At 36.9% G+C, this 21,420-nt stretch overlaps 1 protein-coding gene and 1 long non-coding RNA gene across 3 annotated transcripts in view; one reads left to right on the plus strand and one right to left on the minus strand.

Moving 5' to 3' along the window:
• The first annotated feature begins 4,164 nt into the window (after positions 1-4,164).
• Positions 4,165-12,276, plus strand: LOC143862005 (uncharacterized). Of its 2 annotated transcripts, XR_013240122.1 has the most exons (4): positions 4,165-4,678; positions 11,445-11,517; positions 11,609-11,811; positions 11,906-12,276. It is a non-coding gene; the product is annotated as an uncharacterized LOC143862005 (long non-coding RNA). The 2 variants fall into 2 exon arrangements; XR_013240121.1 differs by having other exon boundaries at positions 11,609-12,276.
• Positions 12,277-19,178: 6,902 nt separating this feature from the next.
• LOC143862012 (proline-rich receptor-like protein kinase PERK1) overlaps positions 19,179-21,420 on the minus strand; it is a 29,491-nt gene continuing 27,249 nt past the window's right edge. The window contains exons 5-7 of the mRNA XM_077373009.1: positions 20,743-20,887; positions 20,376-20,522; positions 19,179-19,578 (exon numbers count right to left, since the gene is read on the minus strand). Coding sequence (XP_077229124.1) covers positions 19,531-19,578; positions 20,376-20,522; positions 20,743-20,887 — 340 coding nt within the window. The 3' untranslated portion in view covers positions 19,179-19,530. The remainder of the gene's footprint in view (positions 19,579-20,375; positions 20,523-20,742; positions 20,888-21,420) is intronic.

The raw sequence follows: 21,420 nt of genomic DNA on the forward strand, positions 1-21,420 counted from the left end.
CCTCGAATCTGGGCTAGTCCCCGAATCGAGAGGTATCTCACCTTTTATCGCCACTCATGCTGTGAGAGGCACATTCTTTCGAGAGTTCCTTGGTAGAGCTCTCCATTCACGTGGATGATCCTGAGACCTTAGTGTGGGGCTCGTCCCCCACGCCTCTCTCGGATCGGGGTCCACAACATGCCACCGGAAACATTAGGTACGCCACCGAAAATTACTAAATGCCGCCATAAGTTGACCATTTTGAAATTCACATTAGATACGCCACCGGAAACATTAGGTACACCACCGGAACTGTGACTTATTTAGTTCGTAATTCAATTTAACCTCCACCGTTATCAATTAGTCAACCCGTCCACATAGAGTTTAGAGCCTGACATTTAAACAGTCAAACCATAATACTCCGCCGACCCTCACGCCAGAAACCCGAATACTCTGCCGACCCTACCGGACATCTCTTTGAAGAGACAGAGGAAACCCCTCGTACTCTTGAGGAGCAACTTCATTGTTCAGAAATCTGTAAGCCCTAGTTTCCTTTCCTACATTTCCATTTTTTTGTCTGTCGAGCTCCATTGCAGATTATTGGGCCCCTTTTACGTTGCATTTTAGAAGAACTCTGTAAATGGTGGTTAATGTGAACTTGGATGTTTGGTTTTAGGTGTTCTGAAGAAAGAAAAGAAGAATGTCATCTGGTCAGGTAAGGAAAAGGTCAGCCGAGGTCGCTACACCGGTAGATCTTCCCTCTGTAAAGTGACAATGCTCCACCCGTAAAATGCAAGTGGGGTGAAGGAGGCGAACCTTGAAGCGACGGCCCAGGTTTTGCTTAACAAAACCCCCTTTGCACACATGTTTACACTTCCTGATATTACTCTTCACAGGGGAGTAATGGATGCTATGCTCCCCCTGTGGGACAAAGAGACCAAGGCATTTAAATTAGGGGAGAGATATATCCCATTCAGCCCAGAAGATATTAGCCTAATACTATGGTTGAGCAACGTCGGAGAAGAAGTTTATTTAGATGGCCAACTAGTACAATCTCCGTTACATACCCGATTTTTTAGTAAGAGTAAACACATAACTAGTGTAGATATTGTCACACCCCAAACCACCTACCACGGCTTAGAACATAACAACGCCACATACCTGTAAAGTTACCTTCATAAGCATGCAAGGCTAGCAATACACGGAACCATGCTCGGAATAACTAAATCCAACTAACCCATTCAGTCATAAAATAAATTGGTCCATTACAATCATTATTCAACTTCTCTCAAACCCACCACTAAAGAAATAAAACAAATCCATAGCTCGCTAATACTCACTAGTAAATCTAAATAAAGTAAATAACTGATTCTGTAGAGTAATCTCCCTCGCCGCTCCAACCTTAAGCTGGAACCACGCTTCGGGATCTAACATTTATTAAATAAGGGTGAGCTAAACGCGCTCATGTGATGTAATAAGAAACTACACTAACAGATATGGCATCAAAGGCAACAATAGTCAGTAGGCAATCAAAAGACGGTAAGGCATTCAATGATAACAGTAATTGGTAGTTCAATGGGCATCAATTTCAGAAATAAGGCATCATTCAATTTCAATATTCGATGTGGGTGTCAAATTCGACAGGTCAGAGTTTCTTGAGACATCGATAGTGCTATGTTTATATATTCGATATCTGTCTACTATATGACAGTAATTACACTGGCCAGTGGTATCTAAGTGCCAACAGTATTATGCATTTCCCTAGTGGCTAAGGGTCCAGAAATAAACTAGCATCCCAAGAAAAACTGATTCGATATTCATAAGGGTTAGGTATTCAATAGCATGTGGTTCAAAAAGGTTCATAATAGGTATACAGTCTCAATCTATAAGGTATCATGAATTTCAATATTCAATAGGGTGCAATAATAAATAGTCTAAATTGGTTTTCAAACAGTAAAGCATGTGAACAATAAGAATATTGTCAAAAGGGGTTTGGGATAACCCATCAGTATAGTCCCTTATTACTCACCTCGATTGAAGTTCGATATCCTTTTCATAGTACACCTTAGTTACCTACAATCAAAAGTATAAATATTCTTCATGAGTTCCATCATTAATATCAGTCCTGTAAGGCATATATATCATTCCACTGACACAAGATACTCTTTGGTGCTCAATCGGAAAACAATCAGTAAACCGTCCTAGAGTTCTTTTTATTAATTTGGAATTTTAATCATTATAAAATTTCCAAAACTTTTTGAAACTATTTGTAGTAGAAAGAACGCATTTCTGGCATGTCCGTAGAGTACAAGAGCGTCGAAAACAGATAAGAAACGAAGAAGTTATTAATTTTTGAAGTTTAAACTGCCGAGGGAAAAATTGCCTCGCCGGACGTCCGGGAATTTCTCAGTTTGTCCGATTGAGATCAGACCCTAGAGAACGCTGGTCGACCACCACTTTTGCCGATCATCCACCCCTGCGCGGATCAAGTTTTTTCCGAAACGCGATTTTTCATCCTTTTTTACACTAAAACAGCCATAATTCATTCATTTGGCATCCAAATCACGCCTGGTTGGATCCATTGGACTCATATCAACGAGAGGAATCCATCTAATCCAATTTCACGCTCGAAAATCCTCAGATCTAATTACCAAAATTAATCTAAACTGTTAGGGCATAAACCTACAACCCAAATCGTAGGGTTCTAATTCAAGTTCTTGATCTTTTAGGGATCTACGATTTCATCCCTTTGATTATCACACACAAAACCCTAATCAGTTTTAAACATATTAAAACTTATCAATCTTATTTTAGTTCTTTCTAATCACATAAACAAATAATATTAAAGGTTCTTACCCGGATTCGTAGACAAAGGCTCCGCGATCGATCCTCCGAGGTCGTTCGTACGTATCTCTTTCTCTCTTCTAAAGCTGCAGAAACAATTAGGGTTGAATTATGTTCTGCAGAACCCTAAAGGATGTATTTGTAGTTTCTATTAAGAGTTCTAACCCTAATGGGTTTCCAAAAGATAAAAGCGCCCTCCCCTTTTAAGGGTGGACGAAATATTTAAGTAGGGGTATTTTTGGTAAAAAAATCAGGCGTTCACTGATATATTGAAATCAATAAAGAGCATAAGAGGCTGTGAGCCTGAAACCACGGTGAAGTTATTAATTTTATATCTTTTCTCGTCGTTCTTGTTTCCCGACATATCCTACACTGTAAACCACAAATTCGTTAGATATGTGGATGATCTGACCACTATCGGTAACTCTGCATGGGGAAAAGTCATGCATGAGTATATATTATGTGGCATTGATAGGATCTCATGCAGTGGAAGATCCTAAAAGCACATTTACCTCCCTGGCTGCACCTATTGTATGCAGGTAAGAGTCAAAACTATAGTGGTAAAATGTATATCTACTGTTATACCATGTCGCTCATGTGCCTATTTCTTATTAAAAGGTCTGGTTATACTAGCACCTGACGACCTATACCAGTATTAATAACAAATATCCCAAATTCCTGAGATGGGAAAAAATAAAATCTAAATGAGGTGCAGTCAACCAATTCAGGGTGGTGAGAGGGCTGCAAGATGACAAGATACAATAATCTAACACTGTTATTATCTTATTTCATTCTGCCAACTACGTAATTTCTAATGCTAAGTAATTGTCTCTCTATTAGGTATGACTGGAGATTATTTCAGATGATTGTGAGCTCCATTTACTTACAACTCCCGCAGAGCAGGTAAGCAGATAATGAAAGATAAGATATGTTGTTCATTCTGCAATTGTAGACACCCCATTTTGACCGTACCCTAAACCTTTCATATTTGTGCAAACCCCAACCAAATCAGTCAATTAGGGTCTCAAATTCTACCCTCGAATAGCTTGGGGTCCTAGCTATGTCTCCATAAAATTTCAGCCGAATCCGAGTAGAATTACCAAATAAGACGAGCCGGGCAAGATGCACAGTGTAAGCGGAAAAGGGGGGTGAATTTATCCTGAGCGGTGCATATCGTGGTCCGAATAGGACATGATTGCACTGTGCGTTTATCAATATTTGCGCAATCGCGCGCCAATCAATAATGTTAGTGCCAATATCAACCTCCCTCTTTATCTATAAATACATGCTAACCTCCTCATTTGTAAGAAATGAATGTTTTCCTAATCTTTTAGAGAGAGAGAGAGAGAGAAGGAAAAGCTCTCTCAGTTTTAGAAAGAGAAAACAGTTCTCATCCAAACCCTAACCTACCGATCTTCTTCTCCGGCAAGATTGCCGGAGCTTCGATCGAAATTTTTTTTGTGGATTTTCTTCTCTACAAGCTATTGATCTACTTTCCTTCCTAGAAATGCTCCATTCCTTATGAATTCGTCTTCTTCTTTTATCTTTCAGTTTCTTTTTTAAGGCAAAAACCTTGATTTCTGCTATGAAACCCTAGATCCATCATTTAAAAGCTTAAATCTAAGCATAGGAAGCACAAAGTCCGATTTTTCTTTCGAAATTTCATTTGAATCTGAGCTATTTTACTGGTTTTGCGTTAAAAAAAAAGAAGAGAGAAATTTTCTCAAATCTAGAGGATTTGAGAGTGAGAGCAAGGAGAACAATAAAGAGCTGAGTAGAAGAAAGCTGAAGGAGCAGATTTTTCTAAGATCCGACTGTTTTTCTGTTTGTCAAGCTTCTGTATCGGCAGTATTAGGTAATTCTCCACTTTATTTAGTAATAAAATATATATTTTTTATTTATTTGAAAGATCTGTTAAATTTTAGATTATATGATTTTTTTATCTCATCAGTTTTTTTTATTGCTTAATTTCTGGTTTAGAGTGAATATGAGTTGATAATACTTGCTGATTGTTATTAAATTTATGTGGTGATTATCTTCTGGTACGATTGTAAGTGAATGATTGGATTTTGTAATTTTGCATTAGCGTCTATGATTTTGCTGGCAATCTCTTTCCTAAAATTTTCTCTAATTTTACTCTGTTTTAATTATACTTTTGATTTTTCATGATCGAGTAGCAGTCTAAGGTATAAAATTTGTGTATTTAGCATTGTTCTCTTAGCTCACTTTAGATAATTATCGTGGCATTGGCAGTTGTGAGTATTGGGACAAAAAAAAAAGTATATATGATTAGGGAAGTAGGCTTTGGTGATAGCATTTCTCAAGTAGCATAATCATGCCCTGTATAAAAATGTCATATATTCCATCTCACTACTATAATTTTTTTTTTACTCGGGATTATTTGAAAAGGGCTAGAATGATGTGTTGTAATTGGGGATAATAATTTAGTTTTTTTTTTAGAAAATGAGAGGATAACATACAAAAAGTTTGTTTTGTGATGCTTTTAGTTGGCAATTTACTAGTAGGTTGTATTATTTTGTCTTTGTATGATAGATGATTTGATATAAATTCACTACTCTATGATCTGGGGGTTCCATAGTTGCAAGAGTTTATGAGAGCTATAATGTTCATGTCGATATGTCTTTTGCTGCTTTATCTAGCATTATTTTAGTGGTGCTAAAATGTATTGATTGAAACATATTCATAGGAAATTCTGATCATAAACTTGTCTAACTCTTGGGCAATTAACTCTAGGAAATGTGATAGAAATTCTAAATTTTGATTTGGTTTATAACTGGTCATTTGGTGATGGCTGTATATGCAATTGGTAAAATTAGGCCATCATTTAATTCGTATTTTAATCCATTAAAGGGAATATAACTAGCTGCTGATCTGGTAATGTTTTGATTTGAGGTCCTCTGTTTTCATCATGCTATCAGGTTAAAATAGAGGAATGAAAACTGATTTTGTTGTGTTATTAGTTTCTCATAGTTGCACAAAAATTTGCTTTCCAAATGTCATCAGGTTCATATTATTTTAAACTTAAGCTTGTCTAACCATGACTCATAACCCTCATGCATTGTCATATTATTAAGAATCTCACAATTGCACATTGATAGTCCATACAAGAGATAAAACATTTTCTACATTTATTCATTTATTGAAGATAATGACACCATGCCAGTACTTGTTAGTTTATTTGTATTTAAGGCTTTCTAAAAAAAAAAAAGATAACGTTTGCATCTGTGACTTGATTATCTGTTATATATCTTTTTTTTTATGATTTAGTCTTTCTTGTTGATCATTTTTTTCCTTTTCTATGTCCATAGCAATTAATTTAGTGTGTTAAAATAATTCTGGATGAGAAATTTTACATAAGTTTACTCTAATATATACAGGTAATGATACAGAAATTTTCTTCATAGTGTGTTGCATGTTCGTTTAATTTAATGGTAGTAATTTTGACAAATATATATATATATATATATATATATATATATATATATATATATATATATATATGTATAGCATCATGAGTTCGTGAGTTAAAGATGGACAATGGATTGGTTTATTTTTTCTATGGATTTGCAAAAATCTTTTGCTAGTACAAATAATGCTTTTATTGTATTTTCCTTAGAGTAATTTTTGGTAGCACAAGTAATTCGCTACCTGATAGTATCATCAATTCTTGATTGACTTGATTCGATGATAGCATTTTTTTTTACAACCTTTGTATATTTTGATATGGAGGTTAAGATTAAGAGTAATTTGTTAGAACTTTCTTTTATGACTCATCTTGATAACTTCACAGTCTTAGCTTGGTCTTTTTCTCATTTTTTTTTTAAAGACATGTCACAACTACCTTTGTTGTTCATTGAACACTAATAGATAAAAAAAAATGGATTATGAGTGATTGTTTAAATAAGAATTATTCATATCAGTATAATTTGTTCCTTATTCGTATAGCTTATGTTTGCCTGCCTGTTTTGTTCATATTTTTTTTTAGAAAATTGTGAAAAGCCAAAATGAAAATGGTGCATTTAGTAAAATAAAGGGAAGTGAGATGATATAAATTTGAATATATGGTTATATTGATATCATTCCCTTGGCATATTAGGTAGAGGAGTTGCTATTTGTATTAATATGCTGTGATGATGATGTGTAATCAAATTGGGTGGCTGTTTCAAGCGTGAAGACAACCAAATTGATAGTGCTACTATTATTATTAAAATGAAGGGGTCAGCTGTTAATCATAGATTGTAAGAGTATATACCCATTCCATACCCTTTTGGGTTTGATCTTTGTCCAAGGGAAGAGATTATTTAAAATGCTATGAGCTCATTTCTCATATTTTTTTCTTGATGCTATCAAAGGTCATTTGAGGTCATTATATGTTTTTAATTTAATTTCTCTTATCTGATCAGTGATGATGATAATTAATATATTAATGTAGCATCAGGTGGTATTATCCATTCTTTATGCTAATAATATCATATCTACTTCATCCCATTCATAGTATTTTCAATTGATTCCTGCTATTACTTTAAATGAGCTCATGTCAGTTTAGCATCAAGTTGTGAATTATTTAAGCTCGTTTGGTGAGTCCTTCTATAGTAAGCAAAAATTAAAAATAGGAGTATATAATGGTATAAATATCTTAATGGCAGGGAAACTATTGAATTTTCTCTATTGCTCATTGATTGACATAATTTGTTGAAATGGAAAATATTATTAAAAAAAAATCATTGAGTATCATTTATGGTATACTATTGAATGGTTTTATACATTGAAATTGTGAAATATGTGTTGTAAATGTTGTTCATGGTGGTAGTGCTGTTGATGTTATTTTTAAAACAGAGCATGGCTGCTTGTATCACTGTTCCTTGCTGAAAATGTAACCACTTAGCAGCCCTCACATCTTGTTGTACATTGATAATAGCTGCCCTCATACCTTGTCGCATGGCAGCCCTCGCATCTTGTTGTCCATTTGATATGTACAGTCCTCTTGTTACTTGGATGTTTGTATCTTTCATTTCACTTTGATATTAGCAGTAATCAATAACAGTATATCTACTAGGCTAGGTTTGTGTGTTTGCATGATTTGAAAAGCGCATGTATAGGAATTTGTGCTAAAATGTTGAAATAATGTTTATTTTCTCGTTAGACAAGTTGAGGAAATCATGAAATACAGAAAGTCACACCCTTTAGGGAGACAAGCTATGTCTCAGCAGATAGTCATACCCTTTAGGGAGACAAGCTATGTCTCAGCAGAGAGGTCATACTCTTTAAGAGACAGGCTTTGTCTCATTAGTGAGTCACACGTAGGAGGCTTGCTTAGCCTCATCATTAGAAACTCCCTTCTTAGTTGAAGACCAATTTGGTCTAGTAGTTGTCCTAACCCTTTTTATCGTTGCAAGAACAATGATAAGGTTACTTGAAGCCCATCTCTGTGTTTAGGAGACTTCCCCAGTCTCACTAGCACCCTTTTTATCTCCTTTTCTTTTATTATAGGGGTTAAGATTCTGTCCAACCTCTCATCAAGTCATGTGATTTTTATCCGCTCTTGTAAGGTATAGGATGATGTCCAACCCTTGCAGAGTCGTGATTCTGTCCAGTTCTCCCGCAAAGCATAGGAAGCTGTCCAACCTTTGCGGGATATCAGGAGTCTATCCTACTCTTACGATGATAGGATTCTGTCCTCTTGTGTCAAAACAACAAAAACATTTCAAAAACATCAAAATATCTGAAAAAATCCAAATCATCCCAAAAATCTCTAAAGTCGAGTCTTAGGAGCGTAGTTAGGAAAGTCTTTTCCGAACTACGTTGGCTTGATCCTCTTTCACGAGGTACGTAGTGCAGCTTGGGATTCACATCCCCAGTCCAACTAAACCTTTAAAAAGGAGCATTTCAAAGTTTCCAAAAATATAAAATTTCTTCAAAACCTTTTCAAAAAGATCTTTCCCTAGAGTTAGGAGTTTGTCCTAGCTGTTTGAAGTGTTTTAAAGTTAGGAGTATATCTTGTTTGTGTTGATTTGGTGTGTCTTGTCATGTGAGTGTCCCTAGAGTTAGGAGGCCTCGAGTTGATCAGTCAGACATTTAGTCAAACTGATGGCTAAACTATGAAGCATATAGTCAGCCCATGGTCTTCATTAGGTTGCACAGCCTAGCTACACATAGGATGTAGGGCCCCGTATTAGCTTAAGGCTAATCAACTTGCATTAGTTAAGGCATACAGAGAGTCCTAAAAATTACAATTCACATGAACTTAAGCAATTGTATAAAAAGCTTTAAAAATCAGTCGAGTCTAGTTGATCGAGTATAGGATAGCGGTTCTAGATGGTTAGGCATCATAGTTTAGAATAGGTCATCGAACTACGTTGATTCTTATTCTTCCCGAGGCCGGGATACGTAGAGCAGTCGGGATGGATGGCCATCCTGGTCCGAGTCAAGTATTGCATTAGAGTCTTAGGATTTGTTCTGTCGAGTCGGGTGTAGAGTCAAGTCGTGATGTGTGTTTTGTTATATTTTCTTACTTTCATGTACAGGCCCTATACCTTTAGCTATAGCATGCATGTGTTTACACACCAGAACTTAGACACCAATTAGGTACGACACTCATAACCTAGTTATTCTTAGGTGATACTTATTTCATTTCTTTTGTGTGTGCTTATTATTCATCTCCTAGACATGCATGATTAGGTAGACGTCTTCTCGGAAATATATGTTCCCATTTCACATGACTTTCGCCCAAAACTCTTCAAAATCAATAAATAAATGGCATAAGAGACCATGTGCTTGCACTTGGGCGGATGAGGTGCTCTTCGGACCTTCCAAATTCGTAACCAGGCACGAACCTTCTTTTATATCTCTGGTTATCCATTGCAACAGAGCATAGTATGAGATCCAGGGCTCACCTCCTTGGATGACGACTCTTCTTTTATTTAATGTACGTCTCGAATCCGGGCTGGTCCCCGAATCGGGAGGTATCTCACCTTTCATCGCCACTCATGCTGTGAGAGGCACTTCTTTCGAGAGTTCCTTAGTAGAGCTCTCCATTCACGTGGATGATTCCAGAGAGACTTTCTTCCGGGGGCTCGTCCCCCGCCTCTCTCGGATCGGGGTCCACAGCAGTTTGCTATTTAAGCAATGAAAGTAAGAAAACACTTGCTTGATGGTGCAGCCACATGCGGACTCTACTCCCGAGGAAAGGGAAGACAGCCAATAGTTCGTTGAGTTGGAGATAGAATTGTCGGAAGACGGGCAGCAGGTGGGTGAGCCGGAAATGAAAATGTCGGAAGACGGCCAACAGGCCGTTGAGTGTAATGTTCCCTTTTAGGAGCATTGATCTAGTGTTGTGGATCGAATGGATGGGCCGTATGGGACAACTTTTTGTGTGTTTGGGCGTCATTCGTGGGGTCGGACTATGTGGAGGTGGCTCATTTGTGGGGCCCATATGTGGGAGTTCCACTCTAAGGTATAGGGCAAGTGACTCGTCTTCAAAGTGGCGATCATATGGCCATCTTTTGGTTTATTTCTGATTTGGTCCTGAAATTATAAGGACTCCTATGTGTCCATCTATTGGTAAAGGCTACCTCTCATTTGGCCATATTTTCACTAGGGCACTGAAATGATATGGGCACCCATCATTACAACAAGTTAGAAGATATGCGGGTCTTTTTGGTTGGTTATTCTAAAAAGGTGGTGGAATGATATTGCCACCCAAATGTAATTTGGGTTGGCATCTTGCAACTATTATAAGAAAGGGCTAAGTGAGAAAGGGAAAAAAATGTTTTTATGCCATCTCTTTGTTTCTCTATTCGTGGGTTGTTTGGGCTAGTGAAGCCAATCAAGGTGGGCTAGTGCAGCAAACCAAGGTGCATGTTTTTCATCTCCTGTATTGGGTGAAAATGCAGTGAGCATTTCCCATCATCCATCTCCCATTTCTCTCCAACAATTGAGAAGATCTTGAGCCCTTATTCCATCAACAATCCAAGGCCATCCATTTCAGTTTTGGGTGCTGTCCACACAACAACAAGAGTCCCATTTTTGTTGTTTCTAAAGCTTATGAATGTAAAGATCCATTTCCTTTCCTGATGTGTGATATAAAATGTAATGAATGTAATACTCATTTATATGTTTCATTTATTTGGTTGTGATGTTTATTTGAGATGGTTGTATGATTGGGTAAGTATAAACTTAGAAGAAAGATATCAAGAAGGTTCATTACATTGAGTCACAAATGGAATCATTGGAAGAGGGGGATGTTAGTACAAGATTTACTATCCAATACAGATCATCGTGGGCAGAGAGGAAACTGACCTATGACCTACTCTATCCCCATATTCAGGAGAAAGTTATCTCCGATTACTTTAGCAGCAAATCCGAGTATGTAATTTAGAACCATAACACAATTTATTTTCTCTTTTCCATAGTGCATACATAAACATTGTGATTCTTTGTTCAGTAATACTCTACAAATTACCAGTAGAAGTCACTGCTTGATGAAGGAGTTGAAGACACTATATCATCCCCAGGGTCTAGTGCACAGATCTGTAAAGTGTAACAGTCTAAGGACTTATATATATTGCTGATGCATATTTCAAATAATTTTTTATATGTAGCATTCTACTATAAATCTCGTTCCCTCGAAGGTGATAAATGTGTACGCCGATCTCGTTCCCTACCTATGTCTCAGTAAGTTTTGAACCTAAACGCTTTAACATTACCAAATACTCTATTTGTATCCCATGCTTATGAGCTACCCTTTAATTTCCATGGTTTGTAGGAGCTTGTTAATCATGCTAAGGAAGATGCGAGCATCATCGGTTCATTCCTCAGCGACATGAATGGGGTGGACAGAATCCCGGTCCCAACTGACTAATTTACGCGTGCAGATTACCTTCTTTAGGAGGATTCTAAAAAGATTTCTACCTAAAGAGGATACATGGGAAGATATCGTTGAAACAAGAACACCAACGCACGAAACCCGTGAGTACTCGTCCTGCACCATTAAGACAATATACTCTTCATCTTTTTTCGGTGAAGGTTACATAATATAAACTACTAAAATTTCAAATGCTAGGTTCGATTGTGGGGTATTTGTGATCGAGTTCATAAAGCTTTATGCTAATACAAACAAATCGACTTCACTAAGGTACTAATTTTTAGAAGCATACAAAGAACTGAATCATTAGTCGAGTACTTACACTTGTAACCTACGTCGGGAAGATATACAACGCTTACGCGTGGAGAGAATATTCGAGATGATTTGTGAATGCAGGCATACATAGTTTCTCTTTTTTACTACTGCAGTTCCAGCGGAGATTATAAAATGGAGGGGGCACAAATGTTCAAAACCCATGTTTAGAAGGCTGACTATTAAAAGATGTGTAGTAGTAGATGATTGATTGTTCAAAGCCGTGTATAGATGATTGATTAATCGATACAAGTGTATAGATAACATTCTTGTTTGTTTTGTTCATGTGAAGGCCCATCCTGTTAGATTGGTTGTAAAATCCCGAGCAAAATTGCTACACGTTGCACAAGAATAAACCTTGTAGAACAAAAATTTTGCTCTAACCCAGGATTCCTAGGGACTAATTGATTTTAATGTGATTTAATAAACATAAATATAAATACCTTATTTTGCTGATGAAAAGAAAAACATCTGCGTGATCTACTTCTCGAAAATTCGCAAACGATCTAATCAATGTGTAACCGCAAGTTGAACCGATGGATTCCTTTCTTTGCACAAAGAATCTTGTAAACAACTCTTTGTTTACTTTATAACCTGATCGAAATCAGATTATATTGTGGGAATATGTATTTAGATCAATGGAGTTTTGTTAGATGTTTGTCTTTGACTTAGAGAAGACAAAACTAGTTGATGGAATTGAAGAAGAAGAAGAAGAAGAAGATAAAGACTTTGGGATGTCTCTACCAATTTTTAACACATGGAATTATGGAAGAGCTCTTGCAAACTCAATTCATTTGTCTTGTATTTATAGAGTTCTCAATTTCAATATACACAACCCAAAGCTTCTAGAGAAATCTCAGAAAATATGGAAACTAGCCACAATTAGAAGCTCCAATTTAGAAACAATCTAGTTGGCTTTTTTAAAATAGAAACCAAACAATGTGGGAGTGTTTTTAGAAATTCTTGGACTTTTAGAAATCCCTAAATTAAGTTTTTTCCAAGTAAAAAATGTGGTTTCTTTATTAGATAAAAACAATCCCAAAAATATCTCACACATTGTTTCCTTTTTCAACATTCCCGCTATAAGCTTATAGGTCAAATTTCGACCTCATTTTTGGACAAGTAAATGGTCAAATTATAAAAAATAATAAACTACAAAGTTGTAGATCTTTCAAAATTCTTCGAAATGAGTACTTACACATTAATTTTTTTACTAGAAATGAGTAAGTTATGATTGTTTTAGTAAAACCAGTATATAAGCTAAACTTACAATTATTTATTTAATTCTTTTAATTAAATAAATATATTTCCTCCCATCCAATGGGATAAAAATCTACATCCATATTTTTTTATAATTCGCAAAATACCCTTATGGTTTATACTTAACCATTTTGGCATTCCCAATGTATCCCATAGTTCATATACATTATATACATTGTAGATATCCTTTCAATGCATCCAATGCCACGAAACAAGTTCGTGTAAGCAACCAAAATAAATGTGAGACCTCTATCTAATAGATAATAATAGGTCAATCGAGTAGTGAGTGGGATCGCATCAGGAATTCAACGGTAGATCCTGCAGAACCCACAAGTAGGCCCCACTACGATTATTACTCCGTAGTCAATGCTACAATCACATTGAGTCAGTGGGCTCTATTGAGACGTAACCCTGAAGATAACCGTCAAATCATCATACCCCTAATGACATCAAGTGTGCAAGTCATTTCTCCAAGTCCACATCTACTGAATTGAGTCCTACGGGGGGTGGACATCAACTACCCCATGGGCTCACTCACGGTATACCATTCAGTCAAGTAATGTTTGCCCGCAAATGCATTTGCTGAAACATTTCAAAACTTATTTTGTGAAATCCTTATGATAAACATTTTGTCAAATCCACCTGGCTAGGTATTTTTCTAGGCCTACTGCTCTGACCAAAACCGTAGATATTATCCTATGAAATAGGTGGAGAATTCCATGTCGGATATCACTATTGACCTTGAAGGTTTATCCAACACTCTAGTACTACTCTCTAGTGACTCTAAGAGAATCACAGTTAGATAGACCAAGAATGAGAGACTCGCAAACAGACCAATATAACCACTCATGTCAAAGGACATGTAAAAGGTCCTGTCTGGTATAATAGCTCAACTATCTCTTATCCACAAGCTATTCTAATGTTATCCCGTTCAGTAAGCAATCTCATTGTCATACTCATTCTATCTTGCTTATGGTCCACTACCAAAGTGATTGAGATAAGTCACTCCACATCTCGTATATGTTGGCGAGATAGATGTTAGTTGTATACAAAAAGAGGTGTCCAACCTCAACCCCAACTAGGAACTATTAAGGTCTGCAAAGAACCAGAATCCCATATCTCCTTGCTCCTTAGGATCTGTGAATTCATGAGCATGGGTTTCCTACTTTGCTACCTATGGACAAATACGTGTCAATAACAAGTAGCATTCACACATATTTAACTTATAGTTACCCATTAATTGTCATGAAAAGAAACTTTTATTGATTAGCATGCGGAATATACTAGGTTTTAGGGCACCTACTCTAACACATCCCATTGGATATGATGAACTTCTGGTTACATCCCAAATAACTGTTAGTATGTGATACAAAATGTCCATGATAGAATTATTCAATGGAAACTTATTCTCACAACAGGTTTTTCTAGGTAAATTCCAGTTCGAACCAAATTGATTAACTAGATAATTTAATAGGTAAAAAATCAAACGAAATTGATTAACTGGATAAGTACGCCAGCGCCCTCTTTCAAATTATATAATAGGGTAGAAATCAGAAGATATTTGTTAACTGGGTAAATTTCATTGGAAATTAGATTGCAAGGTTCTTGGGTAGCCAAGTGCTTTGCTAAATCATGCTCAATTGCATATAAATCTATAAACCTCCTTTGCCAGCAGAAATAGTTAGCTACACCAGCAGAAACATAGTTACGCCGGCGGAAAATAAAGGTACGCCAGTTGAAAGTTTGGTACGCCAGCGGAAATATAGGTACGCCGGCGAAAGCTCACTGAACAACTCGCCAAAATGATCAGTTGGTGTCGTTCTCTCAATTTCCGATGTCGTTCTCTCACTAAATCCAGAGAGATGAAAATTTACCAACTCTTAAGAACTGGTGAGATTCTATTAATTAGGGAGTTTGATGAACAAAGGGAAGGCAAGGTTGAACAGACAGTAGAAATGAAAGAGTTGAAAATATCACCGCCCTTTCTAAAAATAGTAAAAATAAGATCTTTTCTCCAGTAAATTATCGATGCTGGAAGACCTTTTCTAACTAGAGAACTTCAAATATAGATTAGTGGATTAAAAAAATAGAAGACAGCAATTCACTCTGCTCAAGTTTCTTCAAACTGTCTTTATTCCTACATTTATAAATCATTAAATACCTTCAATATGGCTGTACAGTTGGAGTTGGATGATCGTAGACATAAAGTGGATCTTATTGTTATGGGAGAAAATTTTCAGGGTCTGGTAGCGAAGTAGGTTTGAAATTTTCCTAAAAAAACATGATTTTCTTTTATTTTAAAAGAAAACTCCATGAAAATGAGCTCCCAAAAGCTACAAAATTTATTTTGAGAATCACTTTTTTGGTAAAAAAATTCCCCTGCTCCAAACAGGCGGCTCTGTTTGGTTGCTGGGTTTTTTTTTTCCTAGGATTTATGTGGGAGAATATTTAGTGGTCACATCAACTTTTTCTTGCTGACATCAGCAAAATCTTGTCTTGAAAATGGTGGTCTCTCTTTCTGTCTCCACTCATTATAATATCTTTCTCTAATTAATGCTTGTCCCCTCTTTTGTCTCCTACCTTTACCCCACAAAATCCCAGGAAAAGAAAAAAACCCGGCAACCAAACGGTAAAAGACCTTGGCTGTTATGTTATGCTTACATCCTAAAAGACAATTATTGGGCGAACAAATTATATCATGGAGCCTTGTTCATGGGTCCGCAGGAAAAACTAAATCATTTAATTTTTTAGTTATTTAGGCCACGTTTGGATACCAACAAGATTCAGATTTGGATTTAGTTGATATTTTGAAGTGGATCGATCCTTAGATTTCCAAATCAGCTACAACAGTGCAAAAAATTCTGATTTTCAAATCTGTTCTCCGAGACATTATTTGGAAATCAATATTTGGGGCAACTTCCTTCACCGTCGCTGCTCCTGCAGCAGCGAGACATCCCTCTCTCCCTCTCTTTCTCTCTCTTAAAACATGATCATGAAGATGATAGTTGTGTTTTGTATCCAAATCATAATACAAATGCATGAGGTATCCAAACGGGCCCTTATGTTATATGGAATGTCTTTTCCGATTGAGACCAAGATCATGTGGGCTGCCTAATAATGTTCTACAAGAAAACCGTCTTGATTTCGGACACAAAAATTGCATGTTAGTATTGATTCGGACGGTGACCATATGCCTAGTCGTCAAATTAATAGCCGTTCTCTTTCATTAATTGGACAACTAAGTTTCCTTATTATGATCCTCCTTATAGACATTCCTGATCGTTGAATTGTAAAATCATATGAAGGTTATTGACTGACAATTCATCTCCATTGGTTTGGCTTTAGACCTTCTACTTAGGGGTGCAACTTGGGTCGGGTTCAACCCGAAAAATGGTCGGGTCGGGTTGAGGGTTTGGCAACCTGACCCGGGTGAAAGCTGACATTTTTTTTATAATTTTTTATTTTTTCAAGCTTAAAAACTCAGGTTGGGAAAAAGGGTCCTCGGATCACGTCGGGTTGAACCTAGTCGAGTTGGAAATAGGGTTGGGTCGGGTCAGGTTCGGGTTGGAAAATTGGGTTCCTCTGGTTGGGTCGTTCTAGCCTCACCCCGACCCGAGTTGCACCCCTAGTCTGCTTATCCTTTTTTTTTTCTGATGATATAGGGTATCCCACCCCAATTTTTGGGCGGGACTATTCCATACGGATGCGCGCAATCACCCATAAACCACGAGCATTGAGTAAGCCCGGGGGGGATTCAAACTCGTGTCAATGGGATTCGAACTCCCGACAACAGATCTACCATATGTTCCATATTTTAAGGGCTACGATCCATATTTTAATGGCTATGATCCCTATGGCGATTATGAGGCTGCTTGTCTATAGTGGATCGATGCTTTTGAGGCATACCATGAGTACTACGGTCATGATCGTCGAGAGACCATTAGTCGAGTCAGAGACATCGTAGGCTGAAAGGCCAAATTGTTGTGGATGCACATGTTGACGAAGCGTCGTGACTTGGGTGAGCTTTTATTTCGTATGTGGGAAGATGTCCATGATGAATTTATGAGTTCTTATGCGCCATTGGCTTATCATCGATATGAAAAGAGGTTGATGCGTGAAGAGGAGAGCTTCTCATGAGACAATGGGATTTGCAGGGGAGCCGCTTAGCTACTTATCCTCCTCTAGCACCTGATGATGAGGTCAATTCTCAAGAAGAGGAGGAAATTGTGAACACTATTGAGTCACATGATGAGCCGGATGTTATTGTTGGTGTAACCGATATTGGTGTTGAGCTTGAGCCTATTTCAGAACATGCTCAGTCAGATCTTCTAGCACAGCCTGATAGGGTAGATACAAAGCCAGAGAGTATTGTGATCGATGAGGCATTGCCAGAGTATAGTGTTGGAGCTTCCATTAAGGATGCCTATTCCACATCAGGATAGGGGCATAGCGCTAATTTTGACTCTCAAATAGATGTTCAGATTGGGAGGATTGAGGAGGTTGAGAAAAAGGGTTTCAGTACACATGACAATAATTGGGTGAATTGTTAGTTTGATTTAATGAATCTGCATAAGACACCAGCAAATGACTTTATTGATGATGAAGCATCATAGGGCCATCGTGTAATTCAAAATGCATAGGGCCACCCTGTAAAAAGATAAACTCTTGAGCAAGGCAAGCCTAGTTCCAAATGACAACATGAAAGCCTTTTGCGTTGGCGTTTACTGGCTACCTGATCACTAATTGAAGTCCTTTTTTATTATATTAAGATTTCATGGGTGCCTAGATGTGATTGGTTGGCGTGGCCCTTCTTGACATGTAGAAATTGTTCAAGATTTTTGTTATATATTGGGTATGCCTCTTTGGGGAAGTTGATATTTAATCTGGTGGGGATGATTTGTGGGTCTTGACGGAATGAATCCATGATTCTTTGAATATTTTTTCCTGATTTCAGGGTTGCTCGGGTAAAGATAAGAAGGCCGTCTATATTTCCACTACGCACCCAGCTATTTATTGAACCAAATATGACTTCTTTACAAGAAAAAATAGCAAATAAGATTTTTGCTCATTGACTATTCCAGGTCATTTCAGGGTTTACATGACCTGCATTACTAGCACTTTGACATCCGATAAGGACGAGAAAAGCAAATCAAATCTAAGTTATTTATGTGACCTTCAAATACAAATATTAGAAAATGCATTTGAATGGAAGGGCTGCAAACATCAAGTGAGAGATTTGTGGGCAGGTCATAGTCAGGAGATCATTTGAATGTTACCATGACAGGATTCCTGCGCGAGGACAGATAATGTTTCTGTACCCAAAATAAACTGGTATGGTGATAGTGGGTCACCTTGTCTTAATCCTCGGAACCGGTGAAAATAATCAACAAGAGTACCATTGAGAAGATTGCATACTCTTTTGTGGTGACACATTGTCCGCTTGGTTTTGATCTAATGATCGTGGAATCCAAATATTTTCAGGAATTGACAAGCAAAATATATTTCATTTGATTTTGTCATAAGCTTTCTCCATGTCAAATTTATAAAGGATTTACCTCTCTCTTTAAGCCTGATATGATTTCCTGAGATATTATTATATTATCTGAAAATTTTCTTTTAGGAACAAATAAAGTGACCGGGGCGTGATTTTTTGGATGTGGTCAGAATTTTAAATAGTATTTTTGGATGTGGTCAGACTATTAAGTAGTACTTTTGAAATAATTTTATATGTTACATTGCGTAAGCTTATTGGTCAGAATTTGTTGAGTCGAACACCATCACCAACTTTTGGGAGTAGTTTTATAAAGATTTAATTGAGTGTGGGTGTCATGCCCTGAGCCGAGCACATGGCCAGGCACGTGACAGTGCCGCATACCTGCAAAAAAAGGGTCTATAGACATGCAAGGTTAAAATATATAGAGCAATTCCATTCATTTTTTGTTCTAATCAATACAATCCATAATATTCCGTCCATCATAACCAAAATAAAACCAAACTAATCAACAGTTTTTTGTGCCTACCATATTCTGTCTCTCAAATTCGGTTTTACTCAAATCACAACAAACAAGATCACTCGAACACACAAGATCACTCAAACTAAAGTTGTCTTAGTCTCAGGATCTCCACTTGGTAATTCAAAATAGGAATAAGAGAGGGGAGTTTAACAGCCAATACCTATCACTTTTCACGGGGTTCCACCAAACACTCGAGTGTCTTTTTCCCTCATTCCATCTCCATGTTCCTGTAAAGCCTTATTTCAGCTCATTGAGAGACAAATGCCCTTCCAGGAACCGAACTATCTGCTCAGTGTCAGATTGCAGAAAGATCTTAAAAAAAAAATATTAAGTTCATAAAAAATGCAGAGATGGCAATTTCAATAGATTACCCCCACTTTGTTTATGCAAGATACCAACCATATGTAATGAAGAAAAGGATCAAACATGCTAAAGACATTCAATGCATACAAAAGTTTTCAAAAGCTTGCTAATCAAATAGGAACTCAGCCAAGTCAGTGTGCAATGGTTGTGTTCTTGTTATGGATTTTTTCTTTTCATATCAATGTTACTGATTTTGCTAGGAAAGCTAGTAGAAAACCAGCAACTGCAATGGAGAGTACTGCTCAATTTCATTTCATTATCAACCAAATACCACCAATACAATTTCAAGAAAATTTGCAGATTTCATCCAAACAATGCAAATACAAGAATTTTACCCAAACATCTTTTAAATTCGGGGAATCTAAAATCACTGTTTTAAAATTTATGAATTTGAAACTTCGAGCAAAAGCAAAATTGGGATTTTCTTTACATTGAAACCTATGATAAGTTTATGAACTTATGATTACAAATAGTAGAAATTTCCACGTACAACTAAAACTAAAATAGTTACTGTCCTTAATGACGAAATCAGTGCTCAAGTGTAAAACATAAGAAATTTCCAAGTACAACTCAACACAAAATAGTTAGTGTTACTAATTTCAAAAATCGAAATCAGTGTCAAAGTGTAACTTTTTTACATCTCTCAGGACCAATAAAAGCACCTCCGTATGAGTCCAGTTAAAGGTTCAACTATTCCACAGCAATGATAGGAGTCATACCTTACTCATTCTTGGTCGACTTTGAGAAGGACCCACACAAACAGCTGCACAATTAACCATTCGTGTCATCTCATTGACATTGTAGATTGACTTCAACCGTGAATCGACAAGTTGTCTGTAGCTTTGAGGATTCATTAAAGGTCTCGCCTGTAATGCCAAACAACTAATCCATTAATTTTCCAATGCCAGAACCAATAGAAAAAGGGAAACAAAACATAAACAAAAGTAGCAATAGGCTGTTTTATGGCCTACGATGTCTTGCGATCTCAGGATTCCAAGGTAGGAATGGTATTGTAAGTGAAGATTTGTGCAGTTCCATCTTCAAGACATGTAAGGAAACGGAGAATCAGCGATGTAAGATACTAACCCAGTCTACCAATTTAACCATAGACAACGGAGTCCTGAAAATAGCTTCGCGTCCAGTAATTAGCTCCAGAATCATGACCCCAAAGGAGTAGGCATCTGATCTTTCAGTGAATTGGTGGGTCGAAACACATTCAGGATCTACGTACCTGTCATTAGTAAGCACATTAATAGAGAAAAGAAAAGGGTATAAATGATTAAAGCAAGAATTGGATAGTTGTCATTGGATATTTGAACATGATTCTGTTTTCCATGAATTTGCGGATCAAAAAACATTCTGAATCTAAGTACCTGCCGTTAATAAACACGTTAATAGAGAAAAGCAAAAGGCATGGATAATTAAATTAAGAAATGGACTGTTGTCACTGGATATTTGAAAATTGTTCCTTTCCCATGTCCGACTCTTCAATAACATAAAAAATAACTGGCAGTTTTAATCGAACATTTCAATAAACGGACTCCCCAAGTAACATAACTTGAATTAGAAACAAAAAAATGACACCAACTAGGTCTGTCCATTACTCCAATGTGACCATTACTCCAGTGTGACCAAACCAGCTCTATATCAATGCAATTGGAGCTCTTGACCAGAAATGAGTCCTAACCAGGATAACAATAAAGTAAAGCCTTTTATGAAAGTGCAGGAGTTAGAAACAAAATCCACACCATCTAGGCCTCCCTG

Source organism: Tasmannia lanceolata, unplaced genomic scaffold (assembly GCF_043159265.1).
Source record: "Tasmannia lanceolata isolate RefF3 unplaced genomic scaffold, GAP_Taslan_0.1 ptg000003l, whole genome shotgun sequence".
Classification (NCBI taxonomy): domain Eukaryota; kingdom Viridiplantae; phylum Streptophyta; class Magnoliopsida; order Canellales; family Winteraceae; genus Tasmannia; species Tasmannia lanceolata.